This window comes from Echinops telfairi, unplaced genomic scaffold (assembly GCF_000313985.2).
Source record: "Echinops telfairi isolate 266 unplaced genomic scaffold, ASM31398v2 ScPeMD7_3533;HRSCAF=4204_0, whole genome shotgun sequence".
Classification (NCBI taxonomy): Eukaryota; Metazoa; Chordata; class Mammalia; order Afrosoricida; family Tenrecidae; genus Echinops; species Echinops telfairi.
In genome coordinates, this window is record NW_022107431.1 from 62,301,394 (window position 1) to 62,324,401 (window position 23,008).

At 39.4% G+C, this 23,008-nt stretch overlaps 1 protein-coding gene across 6 annotated transcripts in view; it reads left to right on the forward strand.

Annotated features, from left to right (window-relative positions):
* LAMA2 (laminin subunit alpha 2) overlaps positions 1 to 23,008 on the forward strand; it is a 671,264-nt gene that overhangs the window by 591,625 nt on the left and 56,631 nt on the right. For all 6 annotated transcript variants that reach the window (XM_045294657.1, XM_045294659.1, XM_045294658.1 and 3 more), the window contains 6 exons: positions 7,829 to 7,972; positions 8,822 to 8,955; positions 10,746 to 10,905; positions 14,077 to 14,201; positions 20,831 to 20,993; positions 21,676 to 21,820. In XM_045294657.1, coding sequence (XP_045150592.1) covers positions 7,829 to 7,972; positions 8,822 to 8,955; positions 10,746 to 10,905; positions 14,077 to 14,201; positions 20,831 to 20,993; positions 21,676 to 21,820 — 871 coding nt within the window. The remainder of the gene's footprint in view (positions 1 to 7,828; positions 7,973 to 8,821; positions 8,956 to 10,745; positions 10,906 to 14,076; positions 14,202 to 20,830; positions 20,994 to 21,675; positions 21,821 to 23,008) is intronic.

The following is a 23,008-nucleotide window of genomic DNA, read 5'->3' on the forward strand; positions in this document are numbered from 1 at the left end:
ATATTTCACAACATACAATTACATATTGATTTTGTGATTAATCACTATACTTTAATTATGTTCAATTTTTAACAATGAAAATACATCGTGCATATCAGATATTTCCATGATGTTTCATAACAGTAGCAGAATTACAGTTATGAAGTAGCAACAAAAATCATTTTGTGGTTTGGGGTCACCACAACATGAGCAACTGTATTAAATGGTGTGGCATTAGGAAGATTGAAAACCACTGCTATAGACGTCTGGGGGCACGGGTGGGAGGGACACCACCAGGGGCTATGAAAAGATATCTTAAAAGGAAAAAATATTGAGCCAGGCTTCAAGTATGAATTGTGAAGGGAGAGTGGTGTTGGAGAGAACTTGGAGAAGGGGGAATGGCTTGAGCAAAGACAGAGAGCAAAAATAAGTTCTGCACTCAGTTCAGGAAAGAGCAGCCTAGTTGGCCAAGAGCCATCCGGAGAGGGAACACTGTACTGGAAAGGACAAGTAGAAGCTTGTCAGACACTGGGTGGCAAGTTAAGCAGTTTTATTTAGCAACAATTGTATCTGTGATAAGCCTCATTGGTAATGATAAAATGAGAGTTATTGACCATGAAATGTGGATAATCAGAGCTGTGCTTTTTGAACATGAATCGCCAGGTAGTCAATGTTAGATGGAAGAAACTAGAGGGAAACAAATCAAACTTAACAAGAGGCCCAACTGTGGTCATGGCAGTGGCAAGAATAAGGAAGAAGAAGGAAGTACTGCTCTTATGTTTTGCAATGTTTATTTTGAAGAAGCAGTAGTAGTATATCAATATATTCTTTGTGGATCCAATTTTTAGCCACATTTTCTTATTTAATCATCAAATGAGTAAATCTGGATATTTTATTATTTTTTTCCTTATAATGAAATCTAGATACATTCCAAAATAATTATCCATTATAAATAACCCCTCCAACTGATAAAATTCTGACATGTAAATATATAAATGGAGAATACAAAATTAATGAAAGATATAAATAACTGTAGAGAAACTATGGTTCATGCATTTCTAGATTATTTCCTATCACTTACAGAATTAAAAGCTACAACACAATGCCTTACACAGTGTAACAAATTAAAAATATGCAGACAGAAATTTTGGGGTTTTTTCCAAGTAAGCTTTTTGCTAACTGAAGGGTACATTTTCCTGTTTTGCAAATATATTTTGGAACCAGACATGAGGATTTGCATATGACCCTAATGCATACAGATGGATATGACCAAGAAAAAGAAGACATTGATTTTGAAGTGGCTTTCTTTTGGCTAGTTGGCTCTGTAATTGAGTGGCTGGTATTTTTAAGTGAATGAGTGAATAGAAAATGCAGGGAAAATCCAACAAATACAGTAATGGGATACTCCATAATGGTTAATTGTGTTCATGATGATTAACTGATTAGCAATGTGGTGTGAAAAATGCCTTCAAGACACCTATTACTTCATGATTCTTTTTATATAGAAGGTTTACTAAGGTTTCACATTAGAAATAACAATGATTGATAGAACCCAACTTCCTGAGCAGAAATTTGTTTTCCATAAATATTCCTGTTCTTATGAGAGGCACATATGCATACAGATTTCTTCTAGAGGAATGTGTAAATACTGTACCTGGCTCAAAGGAGTACCTGGGGTTGGGAATCAAAACACAAAGAGAACAGGGAGCAAAAAAGGAAATCTATGTTTCATACACGAATGGGTATGAGTTATGGAGTAAGTTACTTCACAAAATCAATTGCTGGTACTTGGAGTATTCCATCATTGTGGTAGTTATATAATCTGTTGTCAATTTGAGAGCATTAAGAGTGAAGGGGTGAAGTTTAGCCTGTCAATCAGATCATAGCTTAATGACCTCATTTGGAGGTGCTAAGGAGATAAATAGCTCGATGGAGGCATGACACAGGCTCACTCCCTTGGAGATTCTCAGTTGACAAGGCTGAGTCCCTGCAAGACATTCTTGTTGACAAGCCACATGGAGACAGGCTGATGGCAGCTAGAGCCTCAGAGCTGGAGAAGCCATGTGGAGACCTCTGTCAGCGCTGAGATGCTTACAGTGCCACTGGATCCACAAGACTTTCCACCCACTGGCCTGTGATTATCCAGCACTCAGCATCATTGCATGTGTTTTGTGAGTCTGAAGAGGAATTTATAGATTGGTATCAGACATATGGGCTAATACCGAACTTATAGACTTGATCTGGACTGAGCTGGGATGTTTTCTCAATATTCAATTTCTCTTGCATATAAAGCTCTTGCTTATACATATCTGAGTGTCTATGAATTGGTTTCTCTTGTCTTCCCGGACTAACACAGTATAGTAACTTGGGAGTCAAGTACTAGAGAAGCCAATCATTAGATGGAGAGTGGGTGCTTGTTTGACCTCCACCTCATGTAGTTTTTCTTCTTTGGCTAGCCAGAGGTCAGATATGGCCATGGGTGGTTTTCTGGAAAGAATATGGGAAGGTAAATTTTTGATTATTTTCTTCGATTGTTACCTTTGGCTGTTCCTGTTTTACATTTTGAAAATGAATTTCATTAATGTATATTTTGAGCTCAGGGGTAGAAATTGCCCCTTGAATTTCTCAGAAACCATGCTGCTTAGGGAAAATGGCTGACAGAAGGTCAAAATGGCTGACAGAAAGCCTGGCTCTGGCTTGATGGTTTTAGAGGCCTAATCTGATATTTTTGTATCAAAAGAATCATTTAGATAAGGATTAAGATAAGCTAAATAAGGACTGAATTTGACTGTTTTCAGGATTGAGATTAGTATCTGATTCGACTTTGTTTATAATGATTTCTTCTGTTTATTATTGTTGATACAAGATTGATAGAAATGATTATTGGAAGTATGAAAATAGGGTGCTTGTAAGTCCACTTGCCTTACGCATTTAAAATTTGATGTTTAAATGGGTTTAAATCATGCCTGGAAAAGAAGATTGTGAAAAAATAAGCCCCACTCAGGGCTTTGGAGTACTCAGGATATTTGCATTCCAAGAGACATGCCTAGGCGATTGTGGACAGACTGAAGAAAAAAGGAACTCTGGATTTTTGAAGTTTGAACTAGTGGTTTTTGTCAGAAGCTGGAAAAAAATCTGGAACCATGATGAAAACTCCTCTCTAAGATTGAACGTTAAAGGGTCCCCATGGGCAGACTGAAATGCTTGCTAGGTGACCACCTGAATCCACTTGTTGAGTGGAATAGAGAGAAATGCAGCAATAAAGAGATGGATTGAATCTGACCACTGACATCTGTGGACCTGATTTACAGGAACTAGAGGCGAAGATGAGAGTGGGTTGACGGGTTTGAAGTTCATGACCAGCAAAAGGGGGATAGGGTTTTGAGAATTTGTGATGAACCCATGTGAGCAGCCCACACAGAGTTGACCAGATGAAGAGAAGATATTTGAGCCTGTGAACTGATACATATTGCTGCAGACGTTATGGATAGCCTGATTTGACTTTGCTTATGGATGCAGATTTCACAAGGTTCCAAATGGAATGAAAATTCTTTACATCAAAAATTATCATTGTCTCCTCAGAGCACTGGGTTGTTGTAAATGTTGTAAATGGATACCCAAAGTGGGGCGGATAAAGGCATGAAGTAGATGGCTTACAAACTTTCATAGGTGGGGGTATATATTCATAGAATTATAGGTTTATGGTATAGGTGTTGCTTAACTTCAATTGATTGGCATAATATATTTTGGTTTTGTTCACTTATAAAATGTTCTGTTTAAATGAGGGTTGCACATATTCAATTGTATACATTTTGGTTTCATCCTATTAGGTACAGATAAGATTTTAGTATTGTTGGTTTGAAAATTGTATATGACTAAAGAGTTGTATGGAAGTGTCAAATTGGCAAGGGGTGGTTTGTGGTAGCTGTATAATCTGTTGTAAGTTTGAGAGTATGAAGACTGAAGGGGTGATGTTTAGCCTGTCAATCAGATCTTAGCTTGTTGGCCTCATTTGGGGGCGCTAAGGAGACAAATAGCTCAATGGAGGCAAGACACAGGCTCACTCCCTTGGAGACTCTCAACTGACAAGGCTGAGTCCCTGCAAGACATTCTTGTTGACAAGCCACATGGAGACAGGCTGATGGCAGCCAGAGCCTCGGAGCTAGAGAAACCACGTGGAGACCTCTGTCAGCGCTGAGATGCTTACAGTGCCACTGGATCCACAAGACTTTCCTGTGATCATCCAGCACTCAGCATCATTGCATGTGTTTTGTGAGTCTGAAGAGGAATTTATAAATTGTTATCAGACATCTGGGCTAATACCAAACTTATGGACTTTATCTGGACTGGGCTGGGATGTTTTCTCAATATTCAATTTCTCTTATATATAAAGCTCTTGCTTATATACATATGAGTGTCTATGAATTTGTTTCTCTTATCTACCTAGACTAACACAATCATTTTGTTCAGAGATGCTTATTTTTTAAGATTTCCAAACTTTGCTAAAAGTGTACTTTTTCTCTTCTGAGGACGCTGTGTAGAGGCATTCTGACCTACTAATGTAGGCTGTCATACAATACAGCCTCTAATGAAACTGGGCTGTCTCAACCCCCTAAAAATAGAATAGTTTACCTCTATACAAAGAAGGTTGGTAATGCACTAAATCTGCATGTGGTATGTGTCCAGGCCCACTTCCAGGAGGTTCGTGTGGTGAGACCTAAAGTTCTTGTGAGGTTGTCCAAAGCAAAAACCATGTCAGCAGGCCTTGTGGTGGTTCCATGTGTGCTAAATGTGTCCAGGACAGGGTCAAGCATGCTTTCCTTATTGAGGAGCAGAAAATCATTGTGAAAGTGTGTAAGGCACAAGCAACAAGTCAGAAAGCTAAATAAATACAAATTAAGCTCTTTTGAATAACAAACAAATCAAATGAATTGTAACAAAAAAGTGTACTTGTGACTCCTCGTGATTTGAGACATCCTAATAATAAATTCACTACCCTTTCAGATTTTCAATATTCAGTTGAAGTTTCATCAATTGAGTTAGATTTCAGTACTAATGCTCTGCTTCTTCTATTTGGCAACCCGCCCTTTTGAATTTGCCATCCATCAAGCATGCTGAACAGGGCTTGAAATCTTCCTTAGCCAGTCATCATTCCACCCATATTCAGTTATTTCTTCAATGAACAGTAACAGAGAATGGTCATTTAATTCTGCTCTTACAGGGAGGGGCGGAGGTGGCTGGTTTATGATTAAACTATAATATGCCACACTTTATAAAGCATTTACAAAAACAAGAACAGACAAGCTACATACATGGTTCCATTGTGACTACTTGTCCAGCCCCACTACCGTTTAGATACGATTCCCTCCCAAGGATTGCCGAGCCTGTTACTTATGCCCATTCATAATTTCGAGTCAGATCTTGATGTTTTATCTTCCTTAATCTTCTTTTGATGCCATATAGAGCCTGCTTCAGAGATCACACATGACCAATGTCCAGATCTTACAACAGTATGGATTCACAGGATGCATAGTCTCATACCCTTTCCTGAACTTTAGAAGCATTAGAAGACTGTGTTCCTCCTTCCCACCTTTTTACTAGATTGTCTTTCTCTTGTTTTGCTTTATAGTTTTTAGAGTCTCTAAGTTCTCAGATAATTTTTTGTGTAATGACTACTCTACCACGTAATACTCCCTGTCCACACATATCTGCATTCTTGATTTTTTTCCCCACATTCATTTTGATTTAATTATTCTCAGCACAGTAAAAACAAGTGGAATCCCTTTATCTGCAGTGCAAAGACCTAACTACCTACCTGAAACCTGCCACACCCAGAAGATCCTCCATCAGTACACAGGGAAAACCCTCTAGAGACAATAGCTAGGTCCCAAGGGTCCTCAGTTTGTAGGCTGGGCTGAAACCTTTAGGGAAAGACAAGGTCAGAGGAAGCCATCTGGGCAACAGGCTTCCTACATGATTTCCAAGTTACCACACACAGGTCTGTGGAGCACAGTTTTACCCTAACACTCCTGGAAACAGCCTGAACCAGGATCAACTTGACTCTGATTTCGCAGGGTCTGCAGGCCATACCACAGGTCTGCTGTGTCTGCAGACCTCTTAAACATCTAGACCTGAATGGACATACTTGTCCAAGGCAAAACTGGCACCCAGCACTCCCTCAGTGTTGCCTGCACCACCCTTGGAGAGAAGTCATGGTACTGCCTACACTCCCTTCTCTTGGCATCCCTATAACATGCAGCCTGCTTTAATGACCTGGGCTCTCTTACTTGGTATTAAACAGTCCCTCTCTTGGGGTATAACAATAATGCCAGTTGGCTTTCTCCCAAGCTGAGTGAACTATACATACCTTATTTGCAACCTATCCAAGAAGCATAAAATGGAAAGGAAAATGAAGATGCGTTGCTAGTAAGGGTGGCATCAAAAATGACCCAGTGTCACAGTCCCTAAGTCCTGAGCTGCTAATTCAGTGGTTGGTGGTTTGAGCCCATCAGCCACTCTGTGTGAGAAAGTTGCAGTAACCCCCGTCTGTAACTATTTGTAGCTTTGGAGATGCTCTGGATCAGTTCTACTCTGTGTTATAAGGCCACTATAAGTCAGGATAGATTAGAAGGCAGGGGTTAGGGGGTTGTTTTATTTTGTCAAGGTGGGCATCAAGTGCTTAATGACTAGCCAAATGTCAGAAGCTAGTTGGAAGGCAGGCTTGGTGATCTGCTTCCAAAGGTCACAACCCTGACAACCCTGTGGGGTCACTGTGACTTGGAGATGGGTCAACTGGATAGTAAGTAACAGCAAAGGGCAAGACATGTCTTGAGGGTGGGCATTTGAGTCAGTGGCAAAGAGGGACTTCACATGCTCGGACTCTCCCTCCATCTCTGAACTCTACCACTGAGCAAAGTCATAGCTGATCTCTGAGTCCCAGCGACAGCAGTGCTGTCCTGAAATTGCCTTAGGAGTTGATGATGCTGTTGCACCTCCCCTAAGAAAATGAGCTCAAAGAATCAACCAGTGTTTCTTAGGACTCCTTTAACTAGTGTTAAAGGCAGACTCCCTAAATGTAAGTAAAAATTGGACTGAGCAGTGTCAGTTACAGTCACAAAGGGATTCCTCTTTCAGTAATTTATAGTAATTTTGAAAGTGCTAGTAAAAGAAAAAAAAGACCTGTTTATTACATTAGTAGGGAGAGCCACTAGAAATAATTTCCATATCATTTCCTAGCATCTTAATAAAAGGTATAATTTATTCTGAAATATATGTTCTGAGCAAAATGATTAATATTCTTCTTATTGTTAGAACATCTAGAACAAAATCTATTTGGTTTCCTGCAATGCTAACAACATGGGGCGGTAAGTAATTTTTTCCCAGAAAATGACAAGAAAAGAAAACCTTTCCCTTCTTTAATTGATAGCCAAAACTAAGGTCGCTGAAATTTCTATCTTAAAATTCCATTAAGCATTTTAATGAAGATCATTGCCATGAGATTCATGTAAAATTATCTTTGGAAAATATCTCTTCTTTGTTCCCATTTTTGTAAAGGGGTAAGGTATGAAGGCAAGAATTTGTTAGTTGCATGTGTCAAAAAAAATAATAGCATGCTAACAAGATGTGGAATAGTGAATAGCTCATTGTCAAAATACTGATAGAAAATTGCTCTTCTGTGCTTTCATTAATGAGTATAATGGTGTCTGCATATGGGCATTTAATGATGCTATTTGATGATAAGAAAATAACTTCAAAGAAGAAATGATGACAGTTCTGTGCTTGTTTGGGAGTGACTTCCAACTTTTTGAGAGATTTAGTTTTGGTTCTTTGTACCTTGTTTGTCTTGAAGATCAAAGTATCTGTCTCTTCGGGAGGTGACTGCATTCGAACATACAAGCCAGAAATCAAGAAAGGAAGCTACAATAATATCATTGTGAATGTCAAAACAATGGTTGCCGACAATCTTCTTTTTTATCTTGGAAGTGCAAAATTTGTAAGTCTAATCTTCAGCTTTTCTTGGCCTACTATACATGTCAGAGGTTCATCTTGAAGTAGGGAAAGTGTATAGACTCCAATAACCCAGCCCCCAAACCATCTAATGTGGCCTTCTAGTAATGGAAACTTTAGTGCCTACCTTACAGTGTTCTTAAATATTGAATAAGACACTTTCCTACAATATTTAAGTGCAAGAAATTAAAACACTTTACAACCTATTTTCATGTTAAAGCAAATAAAGTAGCTAACCCTATACTCATCTCTTACCTACAAAAGCATCATTTCATATTGCCTATATGACTTAAATGGACATAATAGAAGCGGGGTCAATAAAAGTCCACACGAAAATGCTGATACCTTCCTTTGGCACCATGTGACCTTCCTTGCATGGAAAGGTTCCAAAACATAATAGATTCAATAGATTGAGCCTGACATCAGTCAATACTTGCCATCCCACTGAGGAGTTCTGGCTCACCTTGGGTTAAAAAGCATAACTTCAATCTCAAAAATATCAGTGCCCTTGGTGAAAATAATAATGAATTTCTGATTCAACTATTTATTTGTACTATGATTATCAGAAAGGGACAAGCCTTTTTTCTCAACGTCAGACCTAACTAGATTTGATAAGATTAATATATATGCCTGTGGTATGGACATCGTGTTTCATTAATAAAATACTGATTTAAACTTACATAATGATGGAACACTTCATTTGGGGAGTCTTATTGTACAGTTATCAGTTTTTTAGCATGACTGTAAATGGCATCCATCAGACAGAACTCTGCTGACCTCCTCTTTGGAGTGGTTTACAAGTGACAACTACTGTGTTTGTGTTTCTCTGCACTAGATTGACTTCCTGGCTATAGAAATGCGCAAAGGAAAAGTCAGCTTCCTCTGGGATGTTGGATCTGGAGTTGGACGTGTAGAATATCCAGATTTGACTATTGATGACTCATATTGGTACCGTATTGAAGCATCAAGGTAACTAATTAAGTAACAATTAATATAATTAAATACAACAGAATGTTGAAATCATTTTCCAGTTGATAAGGAAACTTATTTTCATTTCACAAATAAAGCTGTATATATGTGTATGCACATATATGTGAAACAATGTACAAACACATGTGAGGGGAGAGGAGTATCTTTGAAGTGCCTTATAGGAACTGAAAAACCTTCAAGGTATTGGCCAGTGCAAGTTGAAAGATATGGTTAGAGTTGATGAAGCTGATCAGAGTTGGGAGAAGAAGACTTGAAATGGTAACTGTTGAGTCTAGGTGATGGATGCAAAATTTCTACTCTATTATTGCATATGCCTAATTGTTCTCGTTAAAATGCCTTTATTTTAAAAGATATACTGAATGAGAAGTGAAGGAGCCCTAGTGGCTCAATGATTGAGTGCTCAGCTGCTGACCCATTGCTTAGAGGACTTAACCCTCCTATTGGTGCTGACAGAGAAAGACTATGGAAATCACGTCCCATAGAGCTTCCAAACCAAACCAAACTCACCACCATCGAGTAATTAGGACTCACAGCGACCCAGCAGAACAGGGTCGAACTGCCCCTTGTAACTTCCGGAGTAGGAAGTCTCATCTTTCCCCAGTGAAGCAACTAGGAGTTTGAAAGTGCTCCACCTGAGGTTAGCAGCCCACCCGAACCACTGCACCGCCAGGCTTCTAGAAAATCCTACAAGTCCATTCTACTCTGTCACATGGGTCACCTTGAGTTTAAAATCAACTCAATAACAGGAGAAGCAATATTTCTAAAAGTGGGTGGGGTAGAGGAAGAGAGAGGGAAGGAGGAAGAGAGAGAAAGAAGAGAGAGAATGTACTTGGGAGTGGTGGCATTGTGGGGGGTGATTAAGTGTTTTCTTAATTAAGGAGATTTATGCTAACAGTGTAGTTGTGTCCAAATAAAACATTCTGATATGATTTGAATAAATTAATTTAATTCTTTTCATGTATTTCATTTAGTACTGCACCCACAAAGAAAAAAGAATTACCAAAACGAGCTAGCAGGAAGAGAAAGACGACACTGAGGTGTTGTTATGACTGCTTGCCTTAGCACAGGGAGCAGATTTTCATCTGTAACCATCCATGGAAATCAATCACTTTTAAAAAGGAAATGAGATACAATGACAGTAGCTTTCAAAATTCTATTAATTGAATTTAAAAAGTGAATTTCTTCCATACACTGTGTACACACCACTCTGAAGACTAAATGTTACTTTATGTATATTAAGATGATGTGCCAGACATTAAAGATAGTACCATTCCAGGAAGACAATATCAGCAAGTTTAGGTCCAAGATATAATTAGAGATTTTAGGAAAAATTATGCAGCAGATAATGCAGAAGGGTGGCTCTTGTAGAGTTTGCTTGCTAAATTAAATTGAACAGCATGCTAAAAGAAATACGGTCAACTTGTTTAAATCACATGTGTTGGTAAATACTAAACATTAGGTAAAGCAGTAGGAAAAAGGCTTTCCATCCAACCAATAGCCACCCCATCAGCTAATGGCTGCTGATGTCATCTTACATCACTGGGTGCCCATGGGATCAGAGCATGTTGCTCTCTGACTTTAGATGAGTCTGGCCATATATCTCCTGTAGAGGTCAGATTTTGGATTTTGATTTGAGATTTAATGAATCTGGAATGTTCTAAGGTAAAAACTATTTCTAAAATATTCATTGTATACCCCTTAAACTCATAGTGATGCTTATCTCCTTTCTATATATTCTTCCCCTTCACTCCAACCCCTAACTCTGGAAGAACTGGGAGAAATGGAACAATTTCTGTGAGAGCCCTGGATGGACCCAAAGCCAGTATGGTGCCCAGTGTACACAGCTCCGTGTCTCCCCCAGGATACACTATTCTAGATGTGGATGCCAACGCCATGCTGTTTGTCGGCGGCTTGACCGGGAAATTAAAGGTAATGTCTTCTTCCCTATCCTGCTTATTTCCTTTTTATTTAGACAGCTCTTTCCATAGATTATTTCCTCAGAAGGCACAATGTAGCTCTGAAAATCCTGGACTGCTTTCTAATTCAAATCTGTTACTCAACACATGAGTTTATTTTGAACCTGGACTACTTTCTAATTCAAATCTATTATTCAACACATGACTTTATTTCGAGTAAGAATGCTTCCTTCCTCGAATTTCAATCTCAAAACATTATTTTTTAAGCCTAAGTCTATTTACCTTAACCCAATACTGTTTGGCCCTTATCTGTGACACAGTTTTTATATTCTCATTTAAGTCACTGCTAGGAAAACGTGTTTTGTTTTGTTTTTAAATATACTTCATTCTCTCCATAGATTTATGATTTATAGATATTAAGTGTTATAAAGTTCATACTCACATCTAATTAAAAGATTTATGAACACCCGGGGAAATATCATATGAGTCATAAGCGTTCAAATCATGATCTGGTTTTAAAAGTTTTCAACTTGTGATTCTCCTCATTCTTATAGGGTAACTCACTTAATATTCATAATTGCTTCATGACAGGTCCTTGTGAATTTCAAATTACAAAATGCCTACATTTTCAACGAGCCCATGTTGATGAAATAGAATTAGATGTTGGAAAATGACCTGGGGGTGAGCTGTAAGAGCATAACCAAATATAAGGCATAATTCTGGGCTTGTCAGCATCATCTTAGGATGAGATTAGTCAGGACATGTGAAAACACCAGGTGACCCCAAATTTATATGAGAACTCAACCTTATTTTAGAGCAAGGTTATTTTATTTGCTTTATGTATGAGATGTGACTCTAAAGTACTAGAAATGATTCCAAAACTACACACTAAAAAGCATCCTCATTCCTTAGAATCACATATAAATATATATGGTACCTAGTAAATATATAGCCATACCCCATCGCCCAACAAAGATAAATATAGAGGCTGCACAGCATTGTACTAAAGCCATGAATTTTGAAATCAAATCTGAATTGGTTTTCCTATTCTAGCAATGACTAAAATTTGCCCAGAAACAAGGCACTTAACCTCTTGACCTTCAGTTTCCTCACCTAGAAAAGGGAGAGAGAAATTGTCTACTATTGTAGGACACAATAATAAAATTTCATAAACTCACACTACCCTGATCATGTGCCAAGTACTATTTTTATGTGTTTCAGAAAAAATAATTTACTTAATCTCACAATGTTTGGAAAGGTAGCCTATACTTTATAGTTGAGGAAACTGAGGGACAGAAAATGTTAGTCACTTGCCCAAAGTCACACAGCTAATTAATGGTGGGGCTGGAATTCGAACACAGGAAAGCTAGCACAAGAGTCTAGATTTGTGACCAGGAACCATCACACTTTACTTCTACGATGCACACAGAAATTGTGTGTATAAAGTATGTGACAAATACATAAGATACAGCAATCGCCACATTTTATACCACCAGAAATGTTGTTACTCACATGTCCCTTGCACAAAGCAACTTTTGTGTCAGACTCAGAAAAGCAGAAGGAGACATAATCAAATGAAATCACAGAAAATCTTGAAAACACGTTTGGGCCAGGTGTCCCAAGGCTCCTGCCACACCAGAACATGAACCCAAACTGAAAACAAGTAGCTAAATGAACTGGTTGATAGTAATTCAACTAAGTGAGGGTGTTGCCCAAGTGGAGTCTTTCAAGTGGAAAAATAGCAGGAATCAAGTAGAATCGCGACGGATTAGCATTACAGAGAGCACTCCGACTTGGAAATGGTAGTGACTGCAATCAACATTTTCTCCACAAAGCAAAATTATCACTGGAAACATTCAATCATCCAGTGACCATCTTCTTGCATTGTTTTCTCAAGCATAGTGATTCCCTTTTTCCACAAGACTATTTGGAAACGTGGATTACCTTTGCCACTGTTTCTAAATGAAAGAGGGGACATTGAAATGCTCAAGGGAAAATTCCATTATCTTTCAAACCTATTTTTTCCACAAACTTTTGTAGCCCCCTCCTAGAAGGGACCAGAATGCAATATGTGTCATACCTAAGCGTAAACATAAAAAACTACTAAAATTACATCAAGATGTGACACGAGTCCATTCACTCCTTCATGATGGTGGCATGTATTTTGTTTCTGATCCTCCCTTGTAAGAAGGATGCTACTAGGGTTGTCATTCACTGAATACGTATTGGTCTGCTATTAGAAAGATGTGGCCGGCTGCCTCCATAAGGGAGACAGTTGTCCCATTGTGTCGCTAGGAGTCACGATTAACTCAACTGCAGAAAGCTTTTTGGTGGTTAAATGTCAGGCTCTGTTCTGTTTTTAGCAGCAATGAACACCAACAAGGTCTTTTCCAAAAGTAGTCATTTTTCCTTTCATGCCTATCAACTGTAAAATGTCTTAGGTACGTTAGGGAAAAAAATTTTAATTGGGGACAATGCTAGGATAAGAAAAAAAAATTATGTGTGTGTGTAATTATATATATATATATATATATATATATAATCTATGTATCCCTTTTCATAAGCCTTGGAGAGAAATTTTCTTAGTATATTTAGGGGCCCAGGTTTGCCTAAAGAGAAAAGGCACAATAAAACCAAAACCCATCCCTATTCCATGGAGTCAAATCCTTTCCACAGCAGAACTGCTCCTTAAGGTTTCTGAGACTTTTCATCTTTACAGAAGCAAACAACCTCCTCTTGCTCCAACAGTCCAGCTAATGGGTTTGAACCACCGACTTTGAGGCTAGGTGCCCATCACCTACTTCAATAACACATCTGGGCTCCTTAAAAGAACAATGGTATTTATTGAATACCTTCTCAGTACCAGATACTGAATTTACTACCATAAATAATCTAATTTGCCTTCTACAGTAATCTGAGTCATAAACTCGGGAAGAATTTATTCCTAAACTAATAGACTGGTATAGCCTAGATTTCCCTGGTGTGGTTGACTGATCTTTTCCTCTCCGCTGGGCATTTTTCAGCAGCTGTGGGGATCTGACATGGCTTAAAGCTGAATATCTTCAAGTTAATCCAAAGAAATGATTAGTCACTACTCTAGATTCTATTGCTGATAGCTCTCATACATATTTTAGATTATTTTTGAAACTCCAAATTCTAACAAACATCACGTTTCTCTCTGCAGAAAGCCGACGCTGTACGTGTGATCACATTCAACGGCTGCATGGGAGAGGCATACTTTGACAACAAACCTATAGGGCTGTGGAATTTCCGAGAAAAAGAAGGCGACTGCAAAGGATGCACAGTCAGGTTGGTTGAGCTGAGAGCTCTCCCGGGGGCTTTCCTGGACAACACAAAAGCTTGAATTACATTGTGTAATATTCTGTCATCGGGTAGATGATATGGAGCTGGTTTGCTGGGACCATATGCAAGTGTACAGTTACCATGATGCTAATGAAACGTCCAAGGGCCCCCTTAGTTTGACATGATCTAGCCAAAGCCTGCAGAGACTTTGTAAAGTTTGTAGATTTTTTACCTTTCCTCATTCCTTTCCCACTCTACCGTCCCTATAGGTGCAGGATTTTTGTAACGCATTTGTGGGTATCTTGTGGATAGCATCTTTCTTTAATTTTCTCTTAATAAGGAGTCCTCTCCACAAAGATTGAGCTGATTAGGATTGTTATTTTATTTGTGATTCCTCTGATTACAAAATTGCATAGATTTTGAGTGATCTACCTGCCTAATTTCCCATCACCACTGGTATTTGTAGCGATGATATTTTGCAGAGCTCCTCATTTTTTTTTGCATTCCTGATGGCTTGCCTCAGAGGAATATATATATGTATGTATGTACATACATATATATACAATGTTGTATATATCACATATATATCGTGTTATATATATCACATTTTAACATAAAGGTCATTCATTCCCATTAAAGAGCCAACAAAATTTCATAGAAACCCTTAGAATGTCAGCTTCAGAAATTTATATTTGTTCCTCAATCAGTAGAGGAGCTGTGGGCAAACTCTAGCACAGTGAATCTGTCAGTGGGATAAAAAAAAAACTATATCTTACACCTTATATTCTGAGAGCCCCTTAAGACTGAAATAAGCTTAGGGGCGGGGGATGCTGCAAGTAAAATGCATTCAGCTCAGTGTTGAAATAATAATGATTTTTAAAATATCTTAAACTTCATTGTACATCTAGTTTTATAGTTATGTGTAGAAGAGTGTAGCTATTCCAAATAATTAATTCTTACCTAACCAGATCTCAGGGATCAAAAGAGAAGAAAGGGGACATGTTAAGAAACAGCATTTATGAATACCATAGTAGTTGCTTTTACAGCGAAATGTGTTCAAAATAAATGTGAAAATTCTAATATGACAGTAGATGCTGAAACATATTGCATCTGAAAGGAGTCTTTCAATTGGTCCACTCCCAGAGTCCCCAATTCAGATTAAGATTTGCCTGGTAATTGAATTAAGTGAAGTCGACGGAGCTGAAAGTTTATGGTTTGCTGTTTCCAGCAAAAACCTCTTTGCCACAGATTGGACATTTGCTTAAATCAGAGAAGCTCCTAATGTGTTGGATTTGGAATGGTCCTTAGCAATCACTCTGTTGGTTAATGCATACCTCACCGTTGAGTCTTGGAGGACAGACATGTGAAGGGCTGGTAGGCAGTGAGGCAGGTCTCAGTGGCATTCCATCAGAACCAGGCTTTCTGCCATCTAATCCACTATTGTACGGCTCTTCTATGTTGAGACAATTAATAGATTCAAGGCATAAAAACACCAGGGTATAAATGTTCCAGAGATTTATTCAATAAAACTGGGTTTTTTTTAAACCCCCTTGTGACATAATATAGTGACATTTGTGTTTTGGTTGTGCTCCACATTAGTAAGTGGCATGTTTGAGACCCAAGATTCTGGGGAACTGTCGGTTTGATTCCCACAACCCTTTCTTGGTTCTCAGTGGTAGCCAAGACTCTTCCCTACTATTTTTTTCAACACCTTGATTTATCAGTAGAGAATTTTATCGAAAAATGCATGCTCTTTCCTCCAGAAGCCCATTAAAAACTGTGCACTAATCTTTCCTCAAGAGCCAATATTTCATGAAAACAAAAGTCTAGTCTTCTATATGAAACTACAGGATCCCTTTGGTGCCGTGGGCTAAGTAAGAGTTGGACTACTAACCTGAGATCAGTAGTTCAGAACCACCAGCCCCTCCTGAGTAGAAAAGAAGAGGCTTTATACTCTCATAAAGATTGTCAGTCTTGAAAAACCCACAGGGGCATGTCTGTTCCATCCTATGTGGTCACTGTGAGTCAAAATCAAATCAAGGACAGTGAGTTTGCTTTGAAATTCAGAGCCCTAATGGCACTCTGATGGTGTAATAGGTTACGTATTGGGCTGCTAACTGAAAGGACAGCAGTACAAACCTATCAGCTCCCATCAAAATGTACAGCTTTGGAAATCCAAAGGGCAGTTCTACTCAGTCCTGTAAGATCACTGTGAGTCAGAATTAACTTGATTGCAATTCGTTTTTAATGGTGCCTTAATGGATTAGGCACTGGGCTACTAAGCAAAGGTCATTGGTTCAATCGCACCAGACTCTCCAGGGGAGAAAAATAAAGGTGTTTGCACCTGTAAATCGCCATTGGCCTAGATATTAAACATATGGTGAAGTTTTCATGGGTATATTTCTACACAGAATTTATTAAGACTATACAGAACCTGAAGCAACTGATATATTCCTTCTAGAGAGCTAGAAGCATTTACTTTAAAATACAATGAATTAATGTGTTTAAGATGCTGATGTGACTATCTAAATTGAACCCAGCATGTCAATACCACCCCACTCTAGCAAATAACAGGCTGAATCTTAAGGGAAAGAATAAAAGAAATCGTGAGATACAAAAAAATTACATTTAAATCCTTCAAGCAGAAACTGAGTGAGTAACAGGAGTACTCCTGAAAAATATTCCAACTTCCTCCACCTCAAGCTCATTGCCATCCCGTCCATGCTGACCCTATAGGACAGGGCAAAACTGTCCCTGGGGGTTTCCAAGACTGTAACTGCTTAGGGAGAAGAAAGCTTCACTGTTCTCCCTCAGAGCTGTGGGTGGTTTCAAACAGGTGACATTGTGAACACAGCCAAATGTATAACCAATACATCACCAAAACTCCTTTCTTCCATCTAGATTCACATAAACTATGTGTTTGTGATGCCATTTATATGTTTATCATATCATGTTTCAGGAAATGAAATTAAGCTTAAAGATTATATTTTAAAAGTATAGAAAATAGGCAGAGATACTTAAATAAAATTAGGCAATTTGCTGAGTCTTAGAGAGAAAACACCATGGCTTCCTTGGTAATAAAACATCAAGAAAGAACACTGTTCAGGATGTCCCCATTTGAAAAATTATATCTGAACTGAAATATAAAAGTTAAAAGTAGCCTGGAGATATTTATACTTCTTCTTTTTCTTCTTCTTTCATGTCTATTTACATAAGATAGACAAGATAAACAATCCTAAAAAGAAAACAATGGAACCAGTGATTCCATTGGGGACATGGGAAAGGTGGAGGGGAGGAGAGGGAGGGGAACCAACAAACCCAGGACAAGGGAACAACAAGAGATCTAGAATCTATGGTGAGGAGGGGGTAGAATGCCTGGTGGGGGTTGAAGAATTACTGAGAGCCGAATGAAGGTCGAACATGATAGTGGGACAGGAGGAAAGTAAAAGGAAATAGAGGAAAGAACTAGGAGGAAAAGACAATTATAGAAATAGCAATAGAGCTATGAACATATGTGCATATATTAATTTATAATTATAGGGATATGGGTCTATATACATATATCTATATGTTAAGTATTAAGGAAGCAGATGGACATTGTGCCTCTACTCAAGTCCTCCCTCAACGCAAGAGCACTTTGTTCTAATAACCTGGCATTCATGGACCCAATCCCAACTACATGGACACCTTCCCCTCCCCCCAGAAGAATGTATTGCAGAGGACAGCACTGACTCTGCAGCTCAGGGAGAGGGACATGTCTGATCAGAGCACATGGGAACAAATGAAGGAGGAGGAAAAGAGAGTGGAGGACATCCTGGCCCACCAATCCTTGAGGATGATTTTCCCACTCAAAGCGGCCAATCCACAGAAAAGACCATATGGCCTGCCCCACTATGAGACATGACATCCCTCACTGACCCAAAGCCCTACAGGGGACAACACTGGAGGCACAGTGTGGGAATTGCGCCTGATCTGATCCCACCACAACGAGGCAAAGCACTAAGGGCGTGCAACGGAGCAACAAGGGGAACAGAGCAATGAAGTCCCCTGGGAATACCAGAAATAGACTTTGGGGCCAGAGCTTGGCATGGCACCCCATCAGACTCGACCGGAAAACACTCTTAAAGGTCAACAAACAGTCCTTGAACTAACTACAAGATTTTCTTTCTTGTGTTGTATTTTGTTTTTTTGTCATTGGCTTGTTGGTGTTGTTTTGTTTTATTTTGTTGATTGGTTGTGCTCTGTCTTGTTTTTGTGCATGTTATTATCTCTGCAGGACTGTCTAAATAAGATAGGCTAGATGAACAATCTAGAGGAGAAAACAACAGAACCTACAGTTCTGAGGGGACATGGGAGAGGGGAAAGTGGGGGGAAAGGAAGTGGTGTTAACAAAACCAGGGACAAGGGAACAACAAGTGATCCAAACTGGTGGTGAGGAGGGTCTAGGAGACTTGGTAGGGTGTGACCAAGGGTAATGTAACTGAGAGGAATTACTGAAACCCAGATGAAGCCTGAACATCATAGTGGGACAAGAGAAAAGTAAAAGGAAATAGAGGAAAGAGCTAGGAGGCAACGGGCATATATAGAAGTCTAAATAAAGGCATGTACATATATAAATATATTTATATAAGAGGATGTGGAAATAGATTTATGTGCATATATGTATAGGTGTAGTATTAAGGTAGCAGATGGACATTAGGCCTCCATCCAAGTACTCCCTCAATGCAAGAATATTTTGTTCTATTAAACTGGCATTCCATGATGCTCACTTTCCGGACACAATCACTGAAGACAAAGCGGGTGCATAAGTAATGGGGTGAAGAAAGCTGATGGTACCTGACCATTAAAAGATATAGTGTACAGGGTCTTAAAGACTTGAAGGTAAACAAGCAGCCATCTAGCAGGAAAGCAACAAAGCCCATATGGAAGAAGCGCACCAGCCTGTGTGATCATGAAGTGCTGACAGGATTAGGTATCAGGTGTCAGAAGACCCAAAACAACCATACCAATACAAACTAGTGGGGTCAGAGTAGAGACCCAAAGCCCATCTGTAGACAATCAGACATTGCCTCACCGAAGGGTCACAAGGAAGCTATGAGCCAGCCAGGGTGCGGTATAGCACTGATGAATCACACTACATTCCTCTAGTGCTTTAATGCCCCCCACCCCCAACTATCATGACCCTAATTCTACCTTACAAACCCAGATAGACTGGAGCATGTACACTGGTACAGATAAGAGCTCTAGACACACGGAATCCATGATAGATAAACCCCTCAGGAACAGTAGTGGAAGTAGTGATACCATGAGGGTAGGGGAAGGTCAGGGAAAAAGGGGGAGAAAGGGGAAATCTATCACAGTGATCATCATATAACCCACTCCACCCCAGGGTGGAAATGAACAAAAGAAATGTGGTTGAAGGGAGACAGCGGGCAGTGTAAGATATGAAAACAATAATGATTTATAATGTATTAAGGGTTCATGAGGGGAGAAAGAAGGAAAATAAGGAGAGCTTATACCAAGGGCCCAAGCAGAAAGAAAATGGTCTTTTTTAATTATTTTATTGGGGGCTTGTACAATTCTTATCACAATCCATACATATATCCATTGTGTCAAGCACATGTGTACATTTGTTGCCCTCATCATTCTCAAAACATTTGCCTTCCACTTTAGCCCTTAATATCAGTTGCTCATTTCCCCCCTTCCTCCCCACTCCCCCTCCCTCATGAACCCTTCATACTTCATACATTATTATTGTTTTGACATAAGTTACACTGTCCAACATCTCCCCCCGCCCTCTTCTCTGCCGTCCATCCCCCAGGGAGGAGACAATACGTAGATTCTTGTAATCGGGTCCTCCTTTCTACCCCACATTCCCTTCACCCTCCAGGCATCGCCCCTCTCACCACTGGTCCTGAAGGAGTCATCTGTCCTGGATTCCCTGTGTTTCCAGTTGCCATCTGTACCAATGTACATCCTCTGGTTTAGCCAGATTTGTAAGGTAGAATTGGAATCATGATAGGCGGGGGGGGGGTGGTGGCATTCATGGAGGAAGCACACCAGCCTGTGTGACCACGAGCTGTCGAAGGGATCAGGTATCAAGCATCAAAGAACAAAAAATCCTATCATTGTAAAGGTGAGTGAGTGCAGAGTGGAGCCTCAAAACCCATCAGTAGGCAACTGGACACCCCTTACTGAAGGGGTATGGGGAGGAGACGAGCCAATTAGGGTGCAGAGTAGCAATGAAGAAAATATTTTGGAAAGGATAATGGCAACATATGTACAAATGTGCCTGATACAATTGATGTATGGGTTGTTATAAGAGCTGTAAGAGCCCCCGATAAAATCATTAGTTTTTTTTTAAATACGAGAGTAAAGAAACAAGATGATTGAATATCCCAAGGCTGCAAAGATTCCATCATTCCTCCTATGAATCAAGTTTAGATTTCACTGGGCCATGAACAGGAGGGAGCAGATGATTTTAAACGTCCGGGTGAAAGATGGTGTCATCTAGGATGACGGCCTAATGTGGTCAGAGATCGATTGTGGGTGGCCCCCGCCTTAGAGCAGCAGACAGTTTGGAGGGAAATCTTATATAACGACTGAGTTCTCATGCACAATGCCTCTCTCTTTAGTCCCCAGGTGGAAGATCGTGAGGGGACGATTCAGTTCGATGGAGAAGGTTATGCGTTGGTTAGCCGCCCTCTTCGCTGGTTCCCCAACATCTCCACAGTCATGTTCAAGTTCCGGACCTTCTCTTCCAGTGCTCTCCTCATGTACCTTGCCACCCGAGACCTGGTAAGCAGCTCCTCTTCCCTGACGGACACTGGGCTCACTGTTCCCCTTACGATGCCAGTAAAAACCTCAGTCATTGTGAACATGACCCGTTAGTCTTCAAAGGATTGGCAGTGGGATAGGTAAGCATGGCTGTCGAGGTAAATTATATATTTACATTGATAATTTTACTCAGACGGTTTAATTATTTTCTATTTTCAATAGAATTCCCATATAATTCTTTAAGAGAAGCACCCAGTGAAGTCTGTAGTAAAGCACCTACTATGGACTCACGAGGGAGAAGACCTATTCCCTTTGTCTTCTTCCAGAGACCTAAATTAAGAATTCTGCATATTCTTTTGCCTTGTCTCTTTCTAGATCAATATTTATTAGTAAATTCTTTCGGGAAACATACTTTTTGTTTTGCTTAATATGTTTTCTGAAAAACCCACTTTATGCTAACACTAGTAAAAAATATATCCTAGCAATATGATTGTGACCATTTGCACCATAGCATCCCATTGAAGAAAACACACAATAATAGCCACACCAATTCTATTTCCAAAATGGATTTCTATTGCAGGGCAACACATTCAGTAATTTAGCCATAAATCCCTAGCACAAACAAAAGAAAAGTCAACACCCATACTTTTCTCTGTGTATGTAACCATTACTGCTCTTACGGTTGTTTTTATCCCATTAATAGAAAGATTTCATGAGTGTAGAGCTCACGGATGGGCACTTAAAAGTCAGCTATGATCTGGGTTCAGGAATGGCTTCCATTGTCAGCAGTCAAAACCACAACGATGGGAAATGGAAAGCATTCACCCTGTCAAGGATCCAGAAACAAGGTGAGTTTTTACAGTAGTCCTGCAATATGAATCTTGATCATGCTATCAGAAGCTAATCGTGAGGAAGACCCTGTCTGTAATTTAAGATACTCACACGTTCTCTGAAAAATTGAGTGATTTCTTTTGCTTAGATTATAGGTGGTGTAGATTAGACATGACTGCTTAAAGAGCCAAATGGCTCTCTATCATTTCTTGCGAAACTTAGAGTTAATTTGAAAGACCATAACATGGTCTTACTACTTGTAAAATTGTATCCTGTAGTAGATTTGAAAAATGTTGCAAGTATGTGTGCTTTTCCCTATTTTCCAATATATTTCCTGTAGAATCGCCCAGAAGTAGAATTTGTAAGGCTATAGGGGTCTCCTGTGTTTCACTGTTGAAAGTTGCCAAAAGAGCACATGCATGCAAGTAACTGATTAATAATAATTTGACATTTGCTGGGTATGGGCATTTTCAAAACACTTCCACATAGGCTATCTCATTTTATCATCTAATTAGAATCTTTGCGCTGATGTTATCAGAAGGGAAATATAGACAGAAGCTTATTTGCGGTCAATGACAAATACAAACATCTTAGAACCAAGATAAAACCCGTGTATTAGATCCTCCTGTGGTGTCATTACTATTTACTTCTGATCCCGCTAATTCGGTGGAGGATGGCATATCTGCAGATATTTGCGGATGACCTTTTTATGTTTCTGCTACTATAAATAGGACTAATGAATGTTAGCCTTGCTCATTTGAATTTTCATGAAAAGCTTGATTTGATTGTGTGCTACCTTTCATTCCTACATTTAACAAATATTTGCTAAGCACTTACTAAGAACTGTGGAACAGCCAGGTAAAGTCTCAGGAAGGTCATTGCCTGCAGGGAATGGCTGCCTAAAGGAGAAGAGAGACAAGCAAATGAATGGCTGACAGTAGAGAGCTGATTGTCTTAGCAGAGCTGTGCATGGCAGGCTGTCGATTTCAAACGGGAGAAGCATCTGGGTCAGACAAAGGTTGGTCCCCAGGGGAGCACCACTGAGGCACGGTCACGGTTGATAGTCTAGTTGGATGAAAAGCACACACTCGGATTATTCCAAGCAGTGGAAAATCATAAAGATATCAGTACGAAATTATTCTCCAACTGCTTTTCCTTGGAAGGTGAGCCTGAGGAGAAAGTCCTCAGTGGAGACAACACGTGGT